Source organism: Cavia porcellus, unplaced genomic scaffold, assembly GCF_034190915.1.
Source record: "Cavia porcellus strain 051 isolate PalLab524CR breed Dunkin Hartley unplaced genomic scaffold, mCavPor4.1 scaffold_28, whole genome shotgun sequence".
Taxonomy (NCBI): Eukaryota; Metazoa; Chordata; class Mammalia; order Rodentia; family Caviidae; genus Cavia; species Cavia porcellus.
Window position 1 is genome coordinate 51,399,756 of NW_026947511.1, and position 13,884 is coordinate 51,413,639.

The following is a 13,884-nucleotide window of genomic DNA, read 5'->3' on the forward strand; positions in this document are numbered from 1 at the left end:
AAGCGCAATAAGGTCCGCCGGGCGACGCGGCGGCGGCTCCTCATCAGGGTGCTCGGCTCCCTCCCATCTAGGCCGGCCCCTGCCCGTCTCTCCCCCAGGAATTCACTGTTTTGGGCCGCGGACTTTCTCATCGTGTCCTTCGAAAGTAAATCTTCGGAGCCTGGGGGGAGCCGGAAGTACCGCCTAGAGAGCTCCAAATACGATCGGGGAAACGGAAGTGGCTATCGGTAGCTGGTTGGGGAAGACCGGAAGTGACGGTATGGTGGGTCAGCGGGGGTGGAGCCGCAGGGCAGTGGGGTGTGTATGTGTGTAAATGTGTGCTGGGCCGCGTGTTGGTTGTGCCGCTCTGCTGGAACACCGAAGGAAGGCTGACGAGGGCGACAGTCCGCTAGCCGCTCCAGCCCCGCGTGAGTCTTGGGCGTGTAGTGATTTAGGCGGGTTCGATGGGCGTGGCGCGCGTGCGCGAAACCACTTTCTCCGCCGACCCCGGCTGTCGCGTAGCCCCAGGATTTGTCTATCTCTGGGGCCCTTGCCCTATGGCGACCGGTGATGACACTGGTCGTGGTCTCGTGCGTTCTTTCCTGATTCCTAGCCCAACTGGTCCTCTCTTATTATGATTGGCATTGTGGAGCCCCTCCCACCTTCCGTCCTTCAACTCCTGTGTCGTCGATCCCCTGCCCTTTGTGTTTCTCTCCCTGTACCCCGGAATCAGAAGGAAGATGGGGGTGGGTGTGAGTATGTGTGCTTGAGTAGAAGAAACTTTTTAGGTATTTGGGCGGAGATTCAGGCCAGGGAGGCTTCCGGGTGTATAAAATCTGTTACGGGTTACATCAGGTCTCCCACGGTTCGCTTTTCCTTAGGGAGCTGTTGGCCATGGAGCCCAGTGATAGTCCTAGCGCCGCTATGGAGGAGCCTGACACCCTGGAGGTACTGGTGAAGACCCTGGACTCTCAGACTCGGACCTTTATCGTAGGGGCCCAGGTGAGACCCCAGTATTTTTGAAGATACCTTAGCTCTTCCTCTGCCTCCTTTAGACTGAGAGAAGATCTTGATTTTCAGATTTTATTTTCATTGATTCCCTTGTTCTCATTATAGATAGGACATACACTGATGTTATTCGTTGTGTGAGAAGGTACAGTTATTGATGAATAAGGCAGATTTTATTATGCCTTTCTTCAGCTTAATAGAACTCAGTGCAGAAGGAAGTACAGAGAAAGTAGGATTCCGTGTCCTGTTATTGTGGATGGACTCCAGCCTTTGGGAAGGGAAACAACTCAGGAATCTCAAATGTCTTTTATAGACAGCTTGATTACAGTTGTATTGTTTGTTTATAAAATATAGAAGTCAGAACCTATATTGCAGTGCTAGGAAACTATCAAGTAGGATTATTAGTACCCATGGTACAATAATTAATAATTATCTCGAGTTTAACGGTGTAAGCACAGTTATCTGTGTTTTTTTCCCTTGTAGTTCTTAGAGACAAATCATGAGCTGATGGATCTTTAGTTTCCTAAACATATTTAAGAGAATTGTTGCGTGTAGTAGCACACACCTGTAGCCTCAGCACTTAAGAGGCTGTGGCAGGTGGATTACTGAGTTCGAGGCCAGCCTGGATTGCACAGTTAGGTTCAAAACCAGCCTAAACTACAGAGCAAGACCCTGTCTCAAAATACAAGCAAACCAAAAAAAAAATCATACAGATTTTTGTAAATCACTCATACTCTTCAAGGATTATTTGTCTAGGGAAAATTTTTTCTTCTTCCTTTTTTTATGTTGTTGGGGGTGGAATCCAGAGCTTTGTGCTTGCGTGGCAAATGCTCTGCCACTAAGCTAGGTCTCCAGCCCTTTGCTCCCTTCTTACCTTCTTAGTCTTCCTTAACTTGGTTCCTCACTCTGTCCTTTCCTTTGTTTTTATCTTTGAGATTACAGGGGATAAACTAGTATTTTGTGTTTGGGAAGGAGTCACTGATATCTCTTAAAAACATTCCTTTGGGAGCCAAGCAAAGGAGGAGACAAGGAATGTCAATTGGCTTTTTGTTTTTTTATGATGGGGTGCTAGGCTTTGAACTCGGGTTCTTGGTACTGAGCTGCATCCCAAGCCCTTTATTTTTTGAGCCAAAGTCTCATTAAGTTGCTTAGGCTGGGCTTGAACTTTTGATCCTCCTGCTTGAGTTTTTCAGAGTGATGAAAAAAGAAGCACAAAGCACTGTACCTGACTGGCTGTCTTCTCATCCTTGTTATTTTCTTCTGAGTCTGTAGTCTGAGCTTTGTTAAGTTTATTGTTTGTATTTTGACATGGGATCTTGGCTCAGGGCTTTGCACCTTAATTGCCACACAGTCAAAACAAATTGGGAATGAATGTGTGATGTGGTTTTATTGGTGTGTTTTTTGAGTTCAAGTGCCCTTGGACTCACTGTGTAGCCCAGGCTGGCCTGAACTGCAGCAGTCCTCCTGTCTCAGCCTCCCAGGTGGTGGCATTACAGGAGCATGCCACCATGGCTGGCTACTCTAGTGGTTTTTACTGTTCACCTCAAGTCAGTTATTCCCTTAAGTTCTTCCCTTTTTCTTCTCTGATTTCTGTGTATTCTTGCAGATGAATGTCAAAGAGTTTAAGGAGCACATTGCTGCCTCTGTCAGCATTCCCTCTGAGAAACAACGGCTTATCTATCAGGGGCGAGTTCTGCAGGATGATAAGAAGCTCCAAGAATACAGTAAGGGGTGGGGGAGGCAGTTCAGGGCTTCGGGCCGAACTGAGGCATGGGTTTACCTGCTGACACAATGTTTTGGTGTGTATCTTTTATTTTGCAGATGTTGGGGGAAAGGTGATCCACCTGGTGGAACGGGCTCCTCCTCAAACTCAGCTCCCTTCTGGAGCATCTTCTGGGACAGGGTCTGCCTCAACCACCCATGGTGGGGGACCCCTGCCTGGAACTCGGGGACCTGGGGCCTCTGTTCATGACCGGAATGCGAACAGCTATGTCATGGTTGGAACCTTCAATCTTCCTGTAAGCTTGTGTTCCACACAGGAGGGTTTTGGGGGAAGGTTAGTTTTCATTGTGGTAGGAGCAGGCATTCAGGAGACAGATATCTCAGCTTTTTGCTTGGGTGTGGAGGCCTCTGGTCTGGCCCTGACACGTTGAGGAACGAGGCTAGGCTCCAGAGAATGAGTTGGAGGTGTGCAGGCCTTAGTCTTCAACTTCTCCCAGAGCAACTTCCCTTACCCTTTCCCCAGAGTGACGGCTCTGCTGTGGATGTTCACATCAACATGGAACAGGCCCCGATTCAGGTATTGCAGGGCCTGGGAAGGTCAGGGAAGGGGATCTGGGAGAAGGAGGCCATGAGGCGGGGTGGGCCCGGCTGAGGAGACGCCCAGAACCTGGTTTAGTGGCGGGTGGTGCTCATGGTTTGATCTGACTGCTGCCCTAATGACTGCTCTCTTACCGCAGAGTGAGCCTCGGGTTCGGCTGGTGATGGCCCAGCACATGATCAGGGACATACAGACCTTGTTGTGCCGAATGGAGGTGAGTGGACAAGTGCAGTGTGCGTCTCTTCCCCCGCTCCTCCCCCGCTCCGCAGCCTGCGGGGAGGGCCTGTTGGGCTGCTCCCACAAGGCCTGCCTTCCTGATCTGGCCTCTTATCTGTAATTGTTCCTTTGGTCAGGAAAAGTATCTTTGTGAGCTCTGTTGTCCTTGCCAGTCCTTTTGGTTCCTGCTCTGGGGAGTTTGTTTTGGACTTGTCAGATAACTCCCGTGGCATCCGTCCCTCCAGTGAACAAAGCGTCCCCTGATGTCAGTTTTGTGACTCTGATATTTTGACATTGGGCTGCCCTGACTTCATTAGTTTGTGTTCTGCTGCAGCCTTGTGGTTTTCCCTCTCTGTGGCGGTCAGGAAATCCCAGACCCTACTTTCCATTGTTAATTTCTTTACAGATACCATGGTCATTAATTGTGTTTCTTGAGCTGGTTGTGTATGATGGCTAGGGGGTTGGCCATAGGGAGTGTAGCAGGGGTGCCATTGGCCCGAGTAACCCCTTACAGCACCCTCACTGTTTGTCTGATGTCCCGGCTCTCCCCACCTTCAGTGTCGAGGGGCACCCCAAGCACAGCCCAGTCAGCCGCCCCCTCAGGCACCGGCCATGGCCCCAGAGCCGGGAGCCTTGAGCTCGCAAACCTCAGAAGCAGTTGAAAGCCAAGCAGCGCCCCGGGAGCCCATGGAGGCGGAGGAAGTGGAGGAGCGTGCTCCAGCCCAGGGCCCCGAGCTCGCACCCTCGGGGCCAGCACCAGCACCAGCGCCAGCAGGGCCAGCAGCTGCTCCGGAGACGAATGCACCCAAGTGAGCCTCGGCGGGAACCTTTGGGCCTGGGTGTTGCTGAGTAGTCTGAAGACTAGGAGCGGTCCCAGGAGAGCAGAGGCGCTGCTCGGGGCCCCTGCAGGCTGTGCCAGTGGCGCTCAGAGGCCTCTGGAGTAGCTGCGAGACCTGTGCCGGGCAGCAGTGCCTGCCCCCTCCCAGCCCAGTCAGAGCCCGCATGGCCCCATTTCCTTTCAGTTAGTGTCCTGCCGCTCGCTGGCATGGCGCTGTCTGTGGCGAGGAAGGTGGGGATGGTTAATTTCTTTTCCTGGCCTCCCCATGGTGAGGAAGAAAGGCCAGAAAATGCTAGCCTAGGAAGGGTTGGGTTGGGCTGGGCTGGGGGAGACAGGTACGGGCCCTGCTGACTGTGAGGCCGGGGCTCGGGACAGCCTGGTCACTTTCCGGGATTGTCCACAGCCATCCATCCCCTGCGGAGTATGTCGAGGTCCTGCAGGAGCTGCAGCGGCTGGAGAGCCGTCTCCAGCCCTTCCTGCAGCGCTACTATGAGGTTCTAGGCGCAGCCGCCACTACCGACTACAACAACAATGTGAGCCCTGCCTGCCATTTCTCTCCCCTTCCCTGCCCTCCCCCCTCATTATCAGAACAGCACCAGAGGGATGTAGTTCACGGGCACAAGCACCTGCCTGGCAAGGGCAGGGTCCTGAGTGTGATTCCTGGTACCAAACAAATACTGTAAGAATAAAGCAAGTTTAGGTAACCCTTCGATGCTCCCTTAGATGCTGCTGCGACAGAGTCCCCTTGGCTGAGGGACCTTTCCTCCTTCCAAGCAAGGTAGTCTTTCAGAACCCAGTGTCCTTGCAGCCCTTGTACCCTGCATCCCAAGTGGGTGTTTTTAGGAGAGATTCCTAGATGGTGACCTAACAAGCCTTCAATGGGGACTGTAGTGTATGCGTTGCCAAGCACGCTGCTTTAGGGAGAAAAGACTTTTTTTTTGGTACCTGGGATCGAACTTAGGACCTCATGCTTGCAAGACGGGTGCTTATGCCGCTGAGCTAAATCCCTGGCCCGAGGAAAGGGTCCTTGCAAGTGACATAGATTCACCTATCCGGCTCCAGTCTGTGCAGAAGCCTTAGCTGAGGACCGAGGCTGGGGTGGGCTGTGCGCCCACTGAGCCTTCAGCTGTGCTCTGGCCTGCAGCACGAGGGCCGGGAGGAGGACCAGAGGCTGATCAACTTGGTGGGGGAGAGCCTTCGGCTGCTGGGCAACACCTTCGTGGCACTGTCCGACCTGCGCTGCAACCTAGCCTGTGCTCCCCCACGCCACTTGCATGTGGTCCGGCCCATGTCGCACTACACAACCCCCATGGTGCTCCAGCAGGCGGCCATTCCTATTCAGGTGCTGTGGCGGTCTGTGGGGAAGGGATGGGGGGGCTCTAAGGGGCTCAAGGGGGCAGCAGCTTTGAGACTCAGAATGGGTGGCACCGAGGGATGGGGGAGACTTCAGAAGTGAGTTGTGTGATGCCATGCTTTAGGCTTCTGTGACTTCTCACTTCTGCCGGTGTTTCTCCTCCAGATCAACGTGGGGACCACTGTGACCATGACGGGAAACGGGACCCGGCCCCCCCCAACTCCCAGTTCAGAGGCACCTCCTCCTGGTCCTGGCCAGGCCTCCTCCTTGGCTCCATCTTCTGCCACTGTTGAGTCTTCAACTGAGGGGGCGCCCCCTGCAGGGCCAACTCCCCCACCAGCCACCAGCCACCCGAGGGTCATCCGGATTTCCCACCAGAGTGTGGAGCCCGTGGTCATGATGCACATGAACATCCAAGGTGAGCAGCCAGAAGTGTGGCTGCGGGCCAGGGATGTGGTGTGGGGTGTTGGGCTGGGCAGGGGCTGCTTTGTCCTTGGAGAGCGCATGCGCACTTCCTCTTGTCAGACGGCCTTGGCCTTCGGTCTCAGGGTCACCGTCTCTGTGTTTCCCTGCCCAGATTCTGCCACACAGCCCGGTGGTGTCCCGAGTGCTCCCACTGGCCCCCTAGGACCCCCTGGTCATGGCCAGAGCCTGGGTAAGAGTGAGGGCATCAGAGCAGGCTGCGCTCTGGCTAGAGAAGGGGTAGGGCTGAGGGGCGGGATGCAGGGGTCCAGGTTCAAGGCTACATCAGACCCGCCCCCCAGGCTCCACCCTCATCCAGCTGCCCTCCCTGCCCCCTGAGTTCATGCACGCCGTCGCCCACCAGATCACTCATCAGGCCATGGTGGCAGCTGTTGCCTCCGCGGCCGCAGGTAATAACACGAAAGGGGAAGCTGGGGAGGTGGGGCATAGACCATGGTGGCGGGTACTGTCGGCTGGTTGGCAAGAGCCCAGCCCTCAGCCCTGTCTGGTCTCTGTCATCTGCTTCCCACAGGACAGCAAGTGCCAGGCTTCCCAACAGCTCCAACACGGGTGGTGATTGCCCGGCCGACCCCTCCACAAGCTCGACCTTCCCATCCCGGGGGCCCTGCAGTCTCCGGGGCTCTGGTGAGAAGGGTGGAGGCATGTGGCGGGAAAGGGTCCTGAGAGACAACCCGAGGCGGTGCCTGCCAGGGGCAGGACTGAACCTCCCCTCTTGCCCTGCAGCAGGGTGCCGGGCTGGGTTCTAATGCCTCGCTGGCCCAGATGGTGAGCGGCCTTGTGGGACAGCTTCTTATGCAGCCAGTCCTTGTTGGTGAGTCTCTGATGGGGAGGCTTGCGTGACTCTCGGGCCTGACGCTCCCTCCCAGTCTGCTCCCTGGGCCTTCCTGGTTCTGTTTGCCCTAGTGATATGCTTTTCAGCCAGAACGGTCGGAGTGGGGCTGCTGTAGTGTCTGGTTTTCCTCAAAATTTCACTTTTCTCCCCTTGTTCCTGATAGCTCAGGGGACCCCAGGAATGGCTCCACCTCCAGCACCTGCCACTGCTTCGGCCAGTGCCGGCACCACGAACACGGCTACCACAGCTGGCCCTGCTCCTGGGGGTCCTGCCCAGCCTCCACCCCCGCAGCCCTCCACGGCTGATGTTCAGTTCTCCCAGCTCCTGGGGAACCTGCTGGGGCCTGCAGGCTCAGGGGCTGGCGGGGCTGGCGGGCCTGGCCTGGCTTCTCCTACCATCACCCTGGCAATGCCTGGTGTCCCGGCCTTTCTTCAGGGCATGACTGATTTCCTGCAGGTCAGTGGCTGGCTTGCCTGTCACCCTACTGTTCTGCCCCCAGCTCGGCCAAGCGGGGATACTTCATCTGTAGCCATGATGGACATTGTCAGGGGAAAGGAATTCATTGATTGTGAAACCCTCTTATGTTTTTTTATTGTTGTTGTTGTTGTCTTAAAGAGAAGAAAAGATAAAATTTCAAAACAAGGTAATAGAAGAGTAACAAAGGTTAATGCATTGTATATTGTTATCTTTAAATTCATTACCCAGAACACAAAACGGGCATTTCATTATCCAAACAGTATTAGTGCAAATGTTTCCTTTCAATGAAGAAAAAATAGTGTCATAAACTATCTTAGCTATCTTTTCAGTATCTATTTAAATATATATAATTATGTATTTTTTCCCCTTCCTTTTCTCCACTCCCCATCCCAATTTGTCTGTCCTCTTGAAGCTTCTTCCAATTCTACAGTATCTTCTATACATTTTGGATTTTATTTACACCTTCAGTGTCTTACGTGAGGGAAGCAGTACAATGTTTACACACGTGTGTCTGGCTTATTTATGAGTATGGTCCTGAGTTGTACTCATTTACCTATAAAAGACTCCAGTTTGTCCTTGTTTATGGCTGAGTAGTACTGTGTTGTAGAAAAAGAACACATCTTCTTTATCCATTCCTTGGTTGATAGGCATTTGGATGGTTTCCAAGGTTTAGCTATTACAAATTATGCTGCTATAAACATGACATCTATTGCTGTGATATGCTGTTTTTAATTCTTCTGGGAAGATACCCAGGAGGAGAATAGCTGGGTCAAATGAGACCTCTAATCCTAGTTTTTGGAGGAATTACCACATGGATTTCCACAGTGGTTGCACCAGTCTACACGCCCACCAGCAGTGGAGAAGGATCCTTTTTTTTTATCATTTTTTTTTTTTTTTAACTGAAGATCAGCCGTGGAGGGCTGCGGGGGTGGAGGCTGGGCAGGACCCCCAGGAGCAGGGCCAGCTGTGGTAGCCGTGTTCGTGGTGCCGGCACTGGCCGAAGCAGTGGAGCCATTCCTGGGGTCCCCTGAGCTATCAGGATCAAACTCTTGACTCCGCACTTGCAAGGCAGGCATTTATGCCGCTCAGCTAAATCCCCAGGCCCAAAGGATCCTTTTTTACCACAATGGTTGATGTCTTGGTGACCGCCATTCTTTCTAAATGAGATGGAATCTCAGTGTTGTTTTAATTTGGATCTCTCAAGTGACCAGTGATGTTGAACATTTTTTCATGTATTTGCTGTTCGTACTTTTTTGTCTGAGAAGTGTGTATTTATCTCAGATGCCAGTTTTTGGGTTGCGTGTTTAAAGTTGGGAGGTCTGATTTTTTTTTTTTTTTTTAGTTTTTTATATATTATCAGTAATAATCTTTTGTCTGAGACAGCTGGCAAACATTTTTTCCCCACAGTGGTGCCAGACAGCTGGCAAACATTTTTTCCCACAGTGTTTTTCCCACAGAAACATTTTTTCTGCTGGTGGTTTCTCTTGCTGTAGAAAAAACTTTTTAGTAAGATGAGATCCCAGTTTTTGATTCTTTGTGATGGTTCCTCTGCAATTGAGGTTTTACTCATAAAGTCTTTGCCTCTACCGATGTTTTTAATGTTTCTGTTTTAATATTTAGGTCTTTAATCCATTTCGAATTTAGTTTAGTGCATGGTGAAAGATACAGGTAATCTTTGATATGTACAAAGTTGAGTTTTCCAGCACTGTTTATTATAAAGATCTGTCTTCCAGTGAAAAAGTTTGATACGTTTTTCAAAGATTAGGTGCCTGAGAGTGTCTGAAGTTGTTTCTCCATCTTCCAATCTGTTCCACTGATCTTTGGGTCTGTCCCACCCCCACCCCTAGGTACCATGCTGTTTTTATCACAGTAGCTTTACAGTATAATTTCATGTCAGGAGTTGTGTCTTGTCTTTGTTGCCCAGAATTATCTTTGTTATTCTAGCTCTCTTGTGGTTCCGGGTGAATTTTTTGGTTACTTTTCTCTAATTCTTGAGATATGCTACTGGAGTTTTGATTGAAGTTGCATTAAATGTGTATAACAGTTTTGGGAGTATGGCCGTTTTCACTAGGTTGGCTCTTCCTACCCAAGAACAAGGGATATTTTTCCATTTTCTGACATCCTCTTCAAGCTCCTCTTCAGAGTACTGTGGTTTTTCAACATAGAAGTCTTTTATATCCTTTGTTAGGTTACTTCGTAGGTATTTTATTTTTTTGGAGTATCATGTCATCTGCAAATAATGATAATTTAACTACTTTCCTATCATTTCACCTTTTCTTTCTTTTTTGTGTCTGTCGCTCTGGCTGACATTCCCAGCACTGTGTTGAGTGAGGGCCCCTGACTGGGGGATGAGGCCGACGAGGCTGGAAGAGAGGGCTGAGGAGCTGGCCCTGCGCTCTGCCTGACTGCGCTCCGTCTCTCTGGTGCTGGCATCTGTCCATAAGTGTCCCACCTGAGGAGCAAAGGCCAGCGTGGGACTTACTCCATTTCCTGGACCCCGTGCTTGCTTTGTGTCCTGCTAATGCCATTTTTATGTCCTTGTCCCTGTTTTACTTTCTGTGGTTTACTCTTGCTCTTTCTGGCAGGCAACACAGACAGCCCCTCCGCCCCCTCCGCCGCCGCCACCACCACCGCCTGCCCCAGAGCAGCAGACCGCGCCGCCCCCAGGGTCCCCTTCCGGAGGCACAGGGAGCCCTGGAGGCCTGGGTCCCGAAAGCCTGCCGCCGGAGTTCTTCACCTCCGTGGTGCAGGGCGTGCTGAGCTCCCTCCTGGGCTCCCTGGGCGCGCGGGCCGGCAGCAGTGAGAGCATCGCTGCCTTCATCCAGCGCCTCAGTGGCTCCAGCAACATCTTCGAGCCTGGAGCTGACGGAGCCCTTGGTAAGCAAAAGGAGCGTGCTGGGGGCAGCCAGGGAGCCTCTGCTCGGGCTGTGGGCGCGGGGGGATGAGGCCAATGGACTGGGGTACGGGTGGGCAGGCCAGGTGGAGAAGGCGGTTACTAACGTCTGTCCCCATCACCAGGGTTCTTTGGGGCCCTGCTCTCTCTCCTGTGTCAGAATTTCTCCATGGTGGATGTGGTGATGCTGCTCCACGGGCACTTCCAGCCGCTGCAGCGGCTCCAGCCCCAGCTTCGGTCCTTCTTTCACCAGCACTACCTGGGTGGCCAGGAGCCCACCCCTGGTAACATCCGGGTACGCGAAGGCCTGGGGCCCAGAGCTCTGCTATCCCACCTGCTGTCCTACAGACGGCCCCCCGAGTCCTGGAGTCCCTGGGGGAGAAGGGGAGCCTGGAGGGCTGAGGCTTGGAAATAGACCAGTGATCTTTCCCCGCAGATGGCAACCCACACCCTGATTGCCGGGCTGGAAGAGTACGTGCGGGAGAGCTTTGTGAGTACAACTCCGGTCCCCGCTGCTGGGCTGAGCAGGGCGGCTTCGTTCCCCGGCAGCTCATCTTCCTCTGTCTCTCACTTCTCTGGGCTCCTGACTCGGCGATCTTCGTTGTCTTGTCTAGTCTTTGGTACAGGTTCAGCCAGGTGTAGATATCATCCGAACAAACCTCGAATTTCTCCAGGAACAGTTTAACAGCATCGCTGCGCACGTGCTGCACTGTACAGGTCAGGGGCGCCGGCAGGGCATGTGGGCAGGGGGTGTGGGTGCTGCTGGGCGCCAGCATTCCCCCTTTGTCTCCCACAGACAGTGGGTTTGGAGCCCGCTTGTTGGAGTTGTGCAACCAGGGCTTGTTTGAATGCCTGGCCCTGAACCTGCACTGCTTGGGGGGACAGCAGATGGAGCTGGCGGCTGTCATCAACGGCCGAATTGTAAGCGCTGCCCCCGCCCAGGTCCTTACCCTGTGTCCTTCCGTCTCCTGCGGGTTTCATTCCCTTTTAAACCCGACCTGTTGTGCGGGAGCTGGTAGAGCGCAAAAGCTGCTCGAGAGTTTGATTGCAAGTCTGCTTCCCGCCCCCAGCGCCGTATGTCTCGTGGGGTGAACCCCTCCTTGGTGAGCTGGCTGACCACCATGATGGGACTACGGCTTCAGGTGGTCCTGGAGCACATGCCTGTGGGGCCTGATGCCATCCTCAGATACGTCCGCCGGGTTGGTGACCCTCCCCAGGTAATGGACCTCTGATGGCCCGGGGGAGGGCCTTGCAGGGAGCTGAAGAGATCCAAGAGGGCTTCTGTTTGGTCCTTTATCCAATTTCACAGCCACTGTCCGAGGAGCCCATGGAGGTGCAGGGAGCAGAGCGCACAGCCCCTGAGCCTCAGGTACCGAGGGCCAGATAAGGTGGCGAGCAGGGCTGGGGAAGGAGGCCCGGAGGCTGGGCAGTCTGGAATCTGAGTCCTCTCACTGCCTGTGGCCTGCAGCGGGAGAACGCGTCCCCAGCCCCCGGAACCACAGCGGAAGAGGCCATGTCCAGAGGGCCACCCCCTGCTCCAGAGGGGGGTTCCCGTGATGACCAGGATGCAGCACCCGCGGAGACAGAGCCTTGGGCGGCTGCAGTTCCCCCAGTATGTGGCAGGCAGTGGGCCGGGGAGCCAGGGGTCTGCAGGCTGTGGGAATTACTTTGTGATCTTTTCCTCTTCAGGAATGGGTCCCTATTATCCAGCAGGACATTCAGAGCCAGCGGAAGGTGAAACCGCAGCCGCCCCTGAGTGACGCCTACCTCAGCGGTATGCCTGCCAAGAGACGCAAGGTGCGTTGGCCGCGGCCCGCAGGAGCCGTGCCTGCCCAGCGCCGGTGCGCTGTGGGTCAGCTGCAGCGGGGGAGCTCTGCCTAGGGATTCCCTCGCTGAGGACGCCTCTTGGGGACCTGGACTTGCACTTGGCCTTACTGTGTGCTGTAGTCCTGTCCTGGTCCCTCACCAGCTGCCTAATCCCAAGTGGTGAGGGCCCGCTCGAAGGTGGGCTCCTCCTGTGGGTTATGGGCCCTGCCCACCGCGGCGCAGCCCAGCCCAGCCCAGCCCACTTGGTCCTCCTTGTCCGGAAGAGCAAGACGCTGGAGCCGGTTAGGAGGCCGTTTGTGCTGGGTCCTTTCCACTGGGGTAGACTCAGGGGTTGACTGGTGGAAAAGGGTGAGCTGGGTGGTGGCACTGGATCTGACGTCTATCCTCTTTTCCCTCCCAAACCCTTGTCCCCCAGACGATGCAGGGTGAGGGCCCCCAGCTGCTTCTCTCAGAGGCCGTGAGCCGGGCAGCTAAGGCAGCCGGAGCTCGGCCCCTGACGAGCCCCGAGAGCCTGAGCCGGGACCTGGAGGCACCAGAGGTTCAGGAGAGCTACAGGCAGCAGGTGCTGCCCCCACCTGGAAGCAGAGTAGGGATGGTCCCGCGGGAGGGGTTGGGCTAGGGTCCCTCCCGTCCTCGGAGGGAGGCGCAGTGGGCTGTTGCTCAGTGGCCTCACTGTCCCTGGTGGGGAAGCGCTGGCTCCCAAGGGATGGGCTCACGCTGACTGGTGCCCCCCACCTGCTTGCCTCCTCTAGCTCCGGTCTGACATCCAGAAACGGCTGCAGGAAGACCCCAACTACAGCCCCCAGCGCTTCCCCAATGCCCACCGGGCCTTTGCGGAAGACCCCTAGTGCCGTGGCCCTTCCTCACGGGGACCGCCCCCACTTCACAGTATTTAAGAAATAAAAGTCGGATTTTTCTGGCTCCTTTTGGCTCCAGCTTGTCTTAGTCTTGAGCCCTTGCTTGTGGGGGAACTTGTTTTAAAATTCTCCCTCCAGTGAGCCAGCCAGAGCCAGCAGGATAAGACCACTCAGTGTCGCCCAGTGCAAGGCATAGCGCAAGCCTGTTTTCCTGTGGCTGATTTCCACGCAGCTCCGATAGAGGGTTCTTCCCGAGTGCTAGGAAACACCACCCAGCTGACAGCTGTAAACCAGCTATCTTGGCAGCACACACTTACATTGGTTCACTCAGGCCACAAAGCCCCGGGGAATGCTGGGGCTACAGCTAGGAGGCAGTGACGAGCCCCAGGGACGTGCTCAGACCTTGAGGACAGCTGCTAACCACCAAAACATGACCTGACACTGCCTCGTGTCTGCTGTTCCTTCACCCCCTGAACACGCACAGTGTCAGAAGGCCACGCACGCCCTGCCGTGCTGCAGGGCCTTCTGTAGTGAAGGTCTGTGTAGCCCGTTCAGCCCAGGTCGCAGCCTAAAGCCCCAGATGGCTTTTTTTTTTCTTGCTGGGACAGGGTCTAGTGCTGGCTTTGGGCTCACTTTGTAACCTAGGCTGGTCTCGAACTTACAATGATCCTCCTGTACTAGGCTTACAGGAGCATGCCACACACCTGGCCAAGGTTTGAGGTGAGGAAGTTCATGTCGAGGAGCAGGCGGTCTCATTCTCATTGAAACTGCGTTCCAACACATTACACTGATGGTGGAAA

At 54.4% G+C, this 13,884-nt stretch overlaps 1 protein-coding gene across 16 annotated transcripts; it reads left to right on the plus strand.

Annotated features, from left to right (window-relative positions):
* The first annotated feature begins 30 nt into the window (after positions 1–30).
* Bag6 (BAG cochaperone 6) lies at positions 31–13,150 on the plus strand. 16 transcript variants are annotated; one of them, XM_063239191.1, is made up of 26 exons: positions 31–257; positions 861–981; positions 2,594–2,711; positions 2,809–3,005; positions 3,233–3,286; positions 3,447–3,521; positions 4,082–4,332; positions 4,765–4,894; positions 5,506–5,703; positions 5,881–6,133; positions 6,293–6,370; positions 6,480–6,587; positions 6,710–6,822; positions 6,922–7,009; positions 7,194–7,486; positions 10,093–10,384; positions 10,526–10,695; positions 10,837–10,890; positions 11,015–11,117; positions 11,197–11,321; positions 11,471–11,617; positions 11,710–11,769; positions 11,869–12,012; positions 12,111–12,197; positions 12,643–12,813; positions 12,980–13,150. In XM_063239191.1, the coding sequence occupies exons 2-26, from the start codon at positions 874–876 to the stop codon at positions 13,073–13,075; spliced, it is 3,513 nt and encodes a 1,170-aa protein (XP_063095261.1). In that variant the 5' UTR covers positions 31–257; positions 861–873; the 3' UTR covers positions 13,076–13,150. The 16 variants fall into 16 exon arrangements, with proteins under 16 accessions (XP_063095261.1, XP_013012172.1, XP_005005537.1 ...); XM_005005480.4 differs by having other exon boundaries at positions 34–257; positions 12,090–12,197; XM_063239192.1 differs by having other exon boundaries at positions 34–257; positions 12,643–12,789.
* The last annotated feature ends 734 nt before the right edge of the window (positions 13,151–13,884 follow it).

Coding starts and splice junctions, on each gene's coding strand:
- Bag6 (XM_005005480.4), top strand. CDS start 874: ATGGAGCCCAGTGATAGTCCTAGCGCCGCTATGGAGGAGCCTGACACC. Junction 6,134..6,292: donor GATGCACATGAACATCCAAG/GTGAGCAGCCAG, acceptor TTCCCTGCCCAG/ATTCTGCCACACAGCCCGGT. Junction 12,814..12,979: donor TGCCCCCACCTGGAAGCAGA/GTAGGGATGGTC, acceptor TGCCTCCTCTAG/CTCCGGTCTGACATCCAGAA.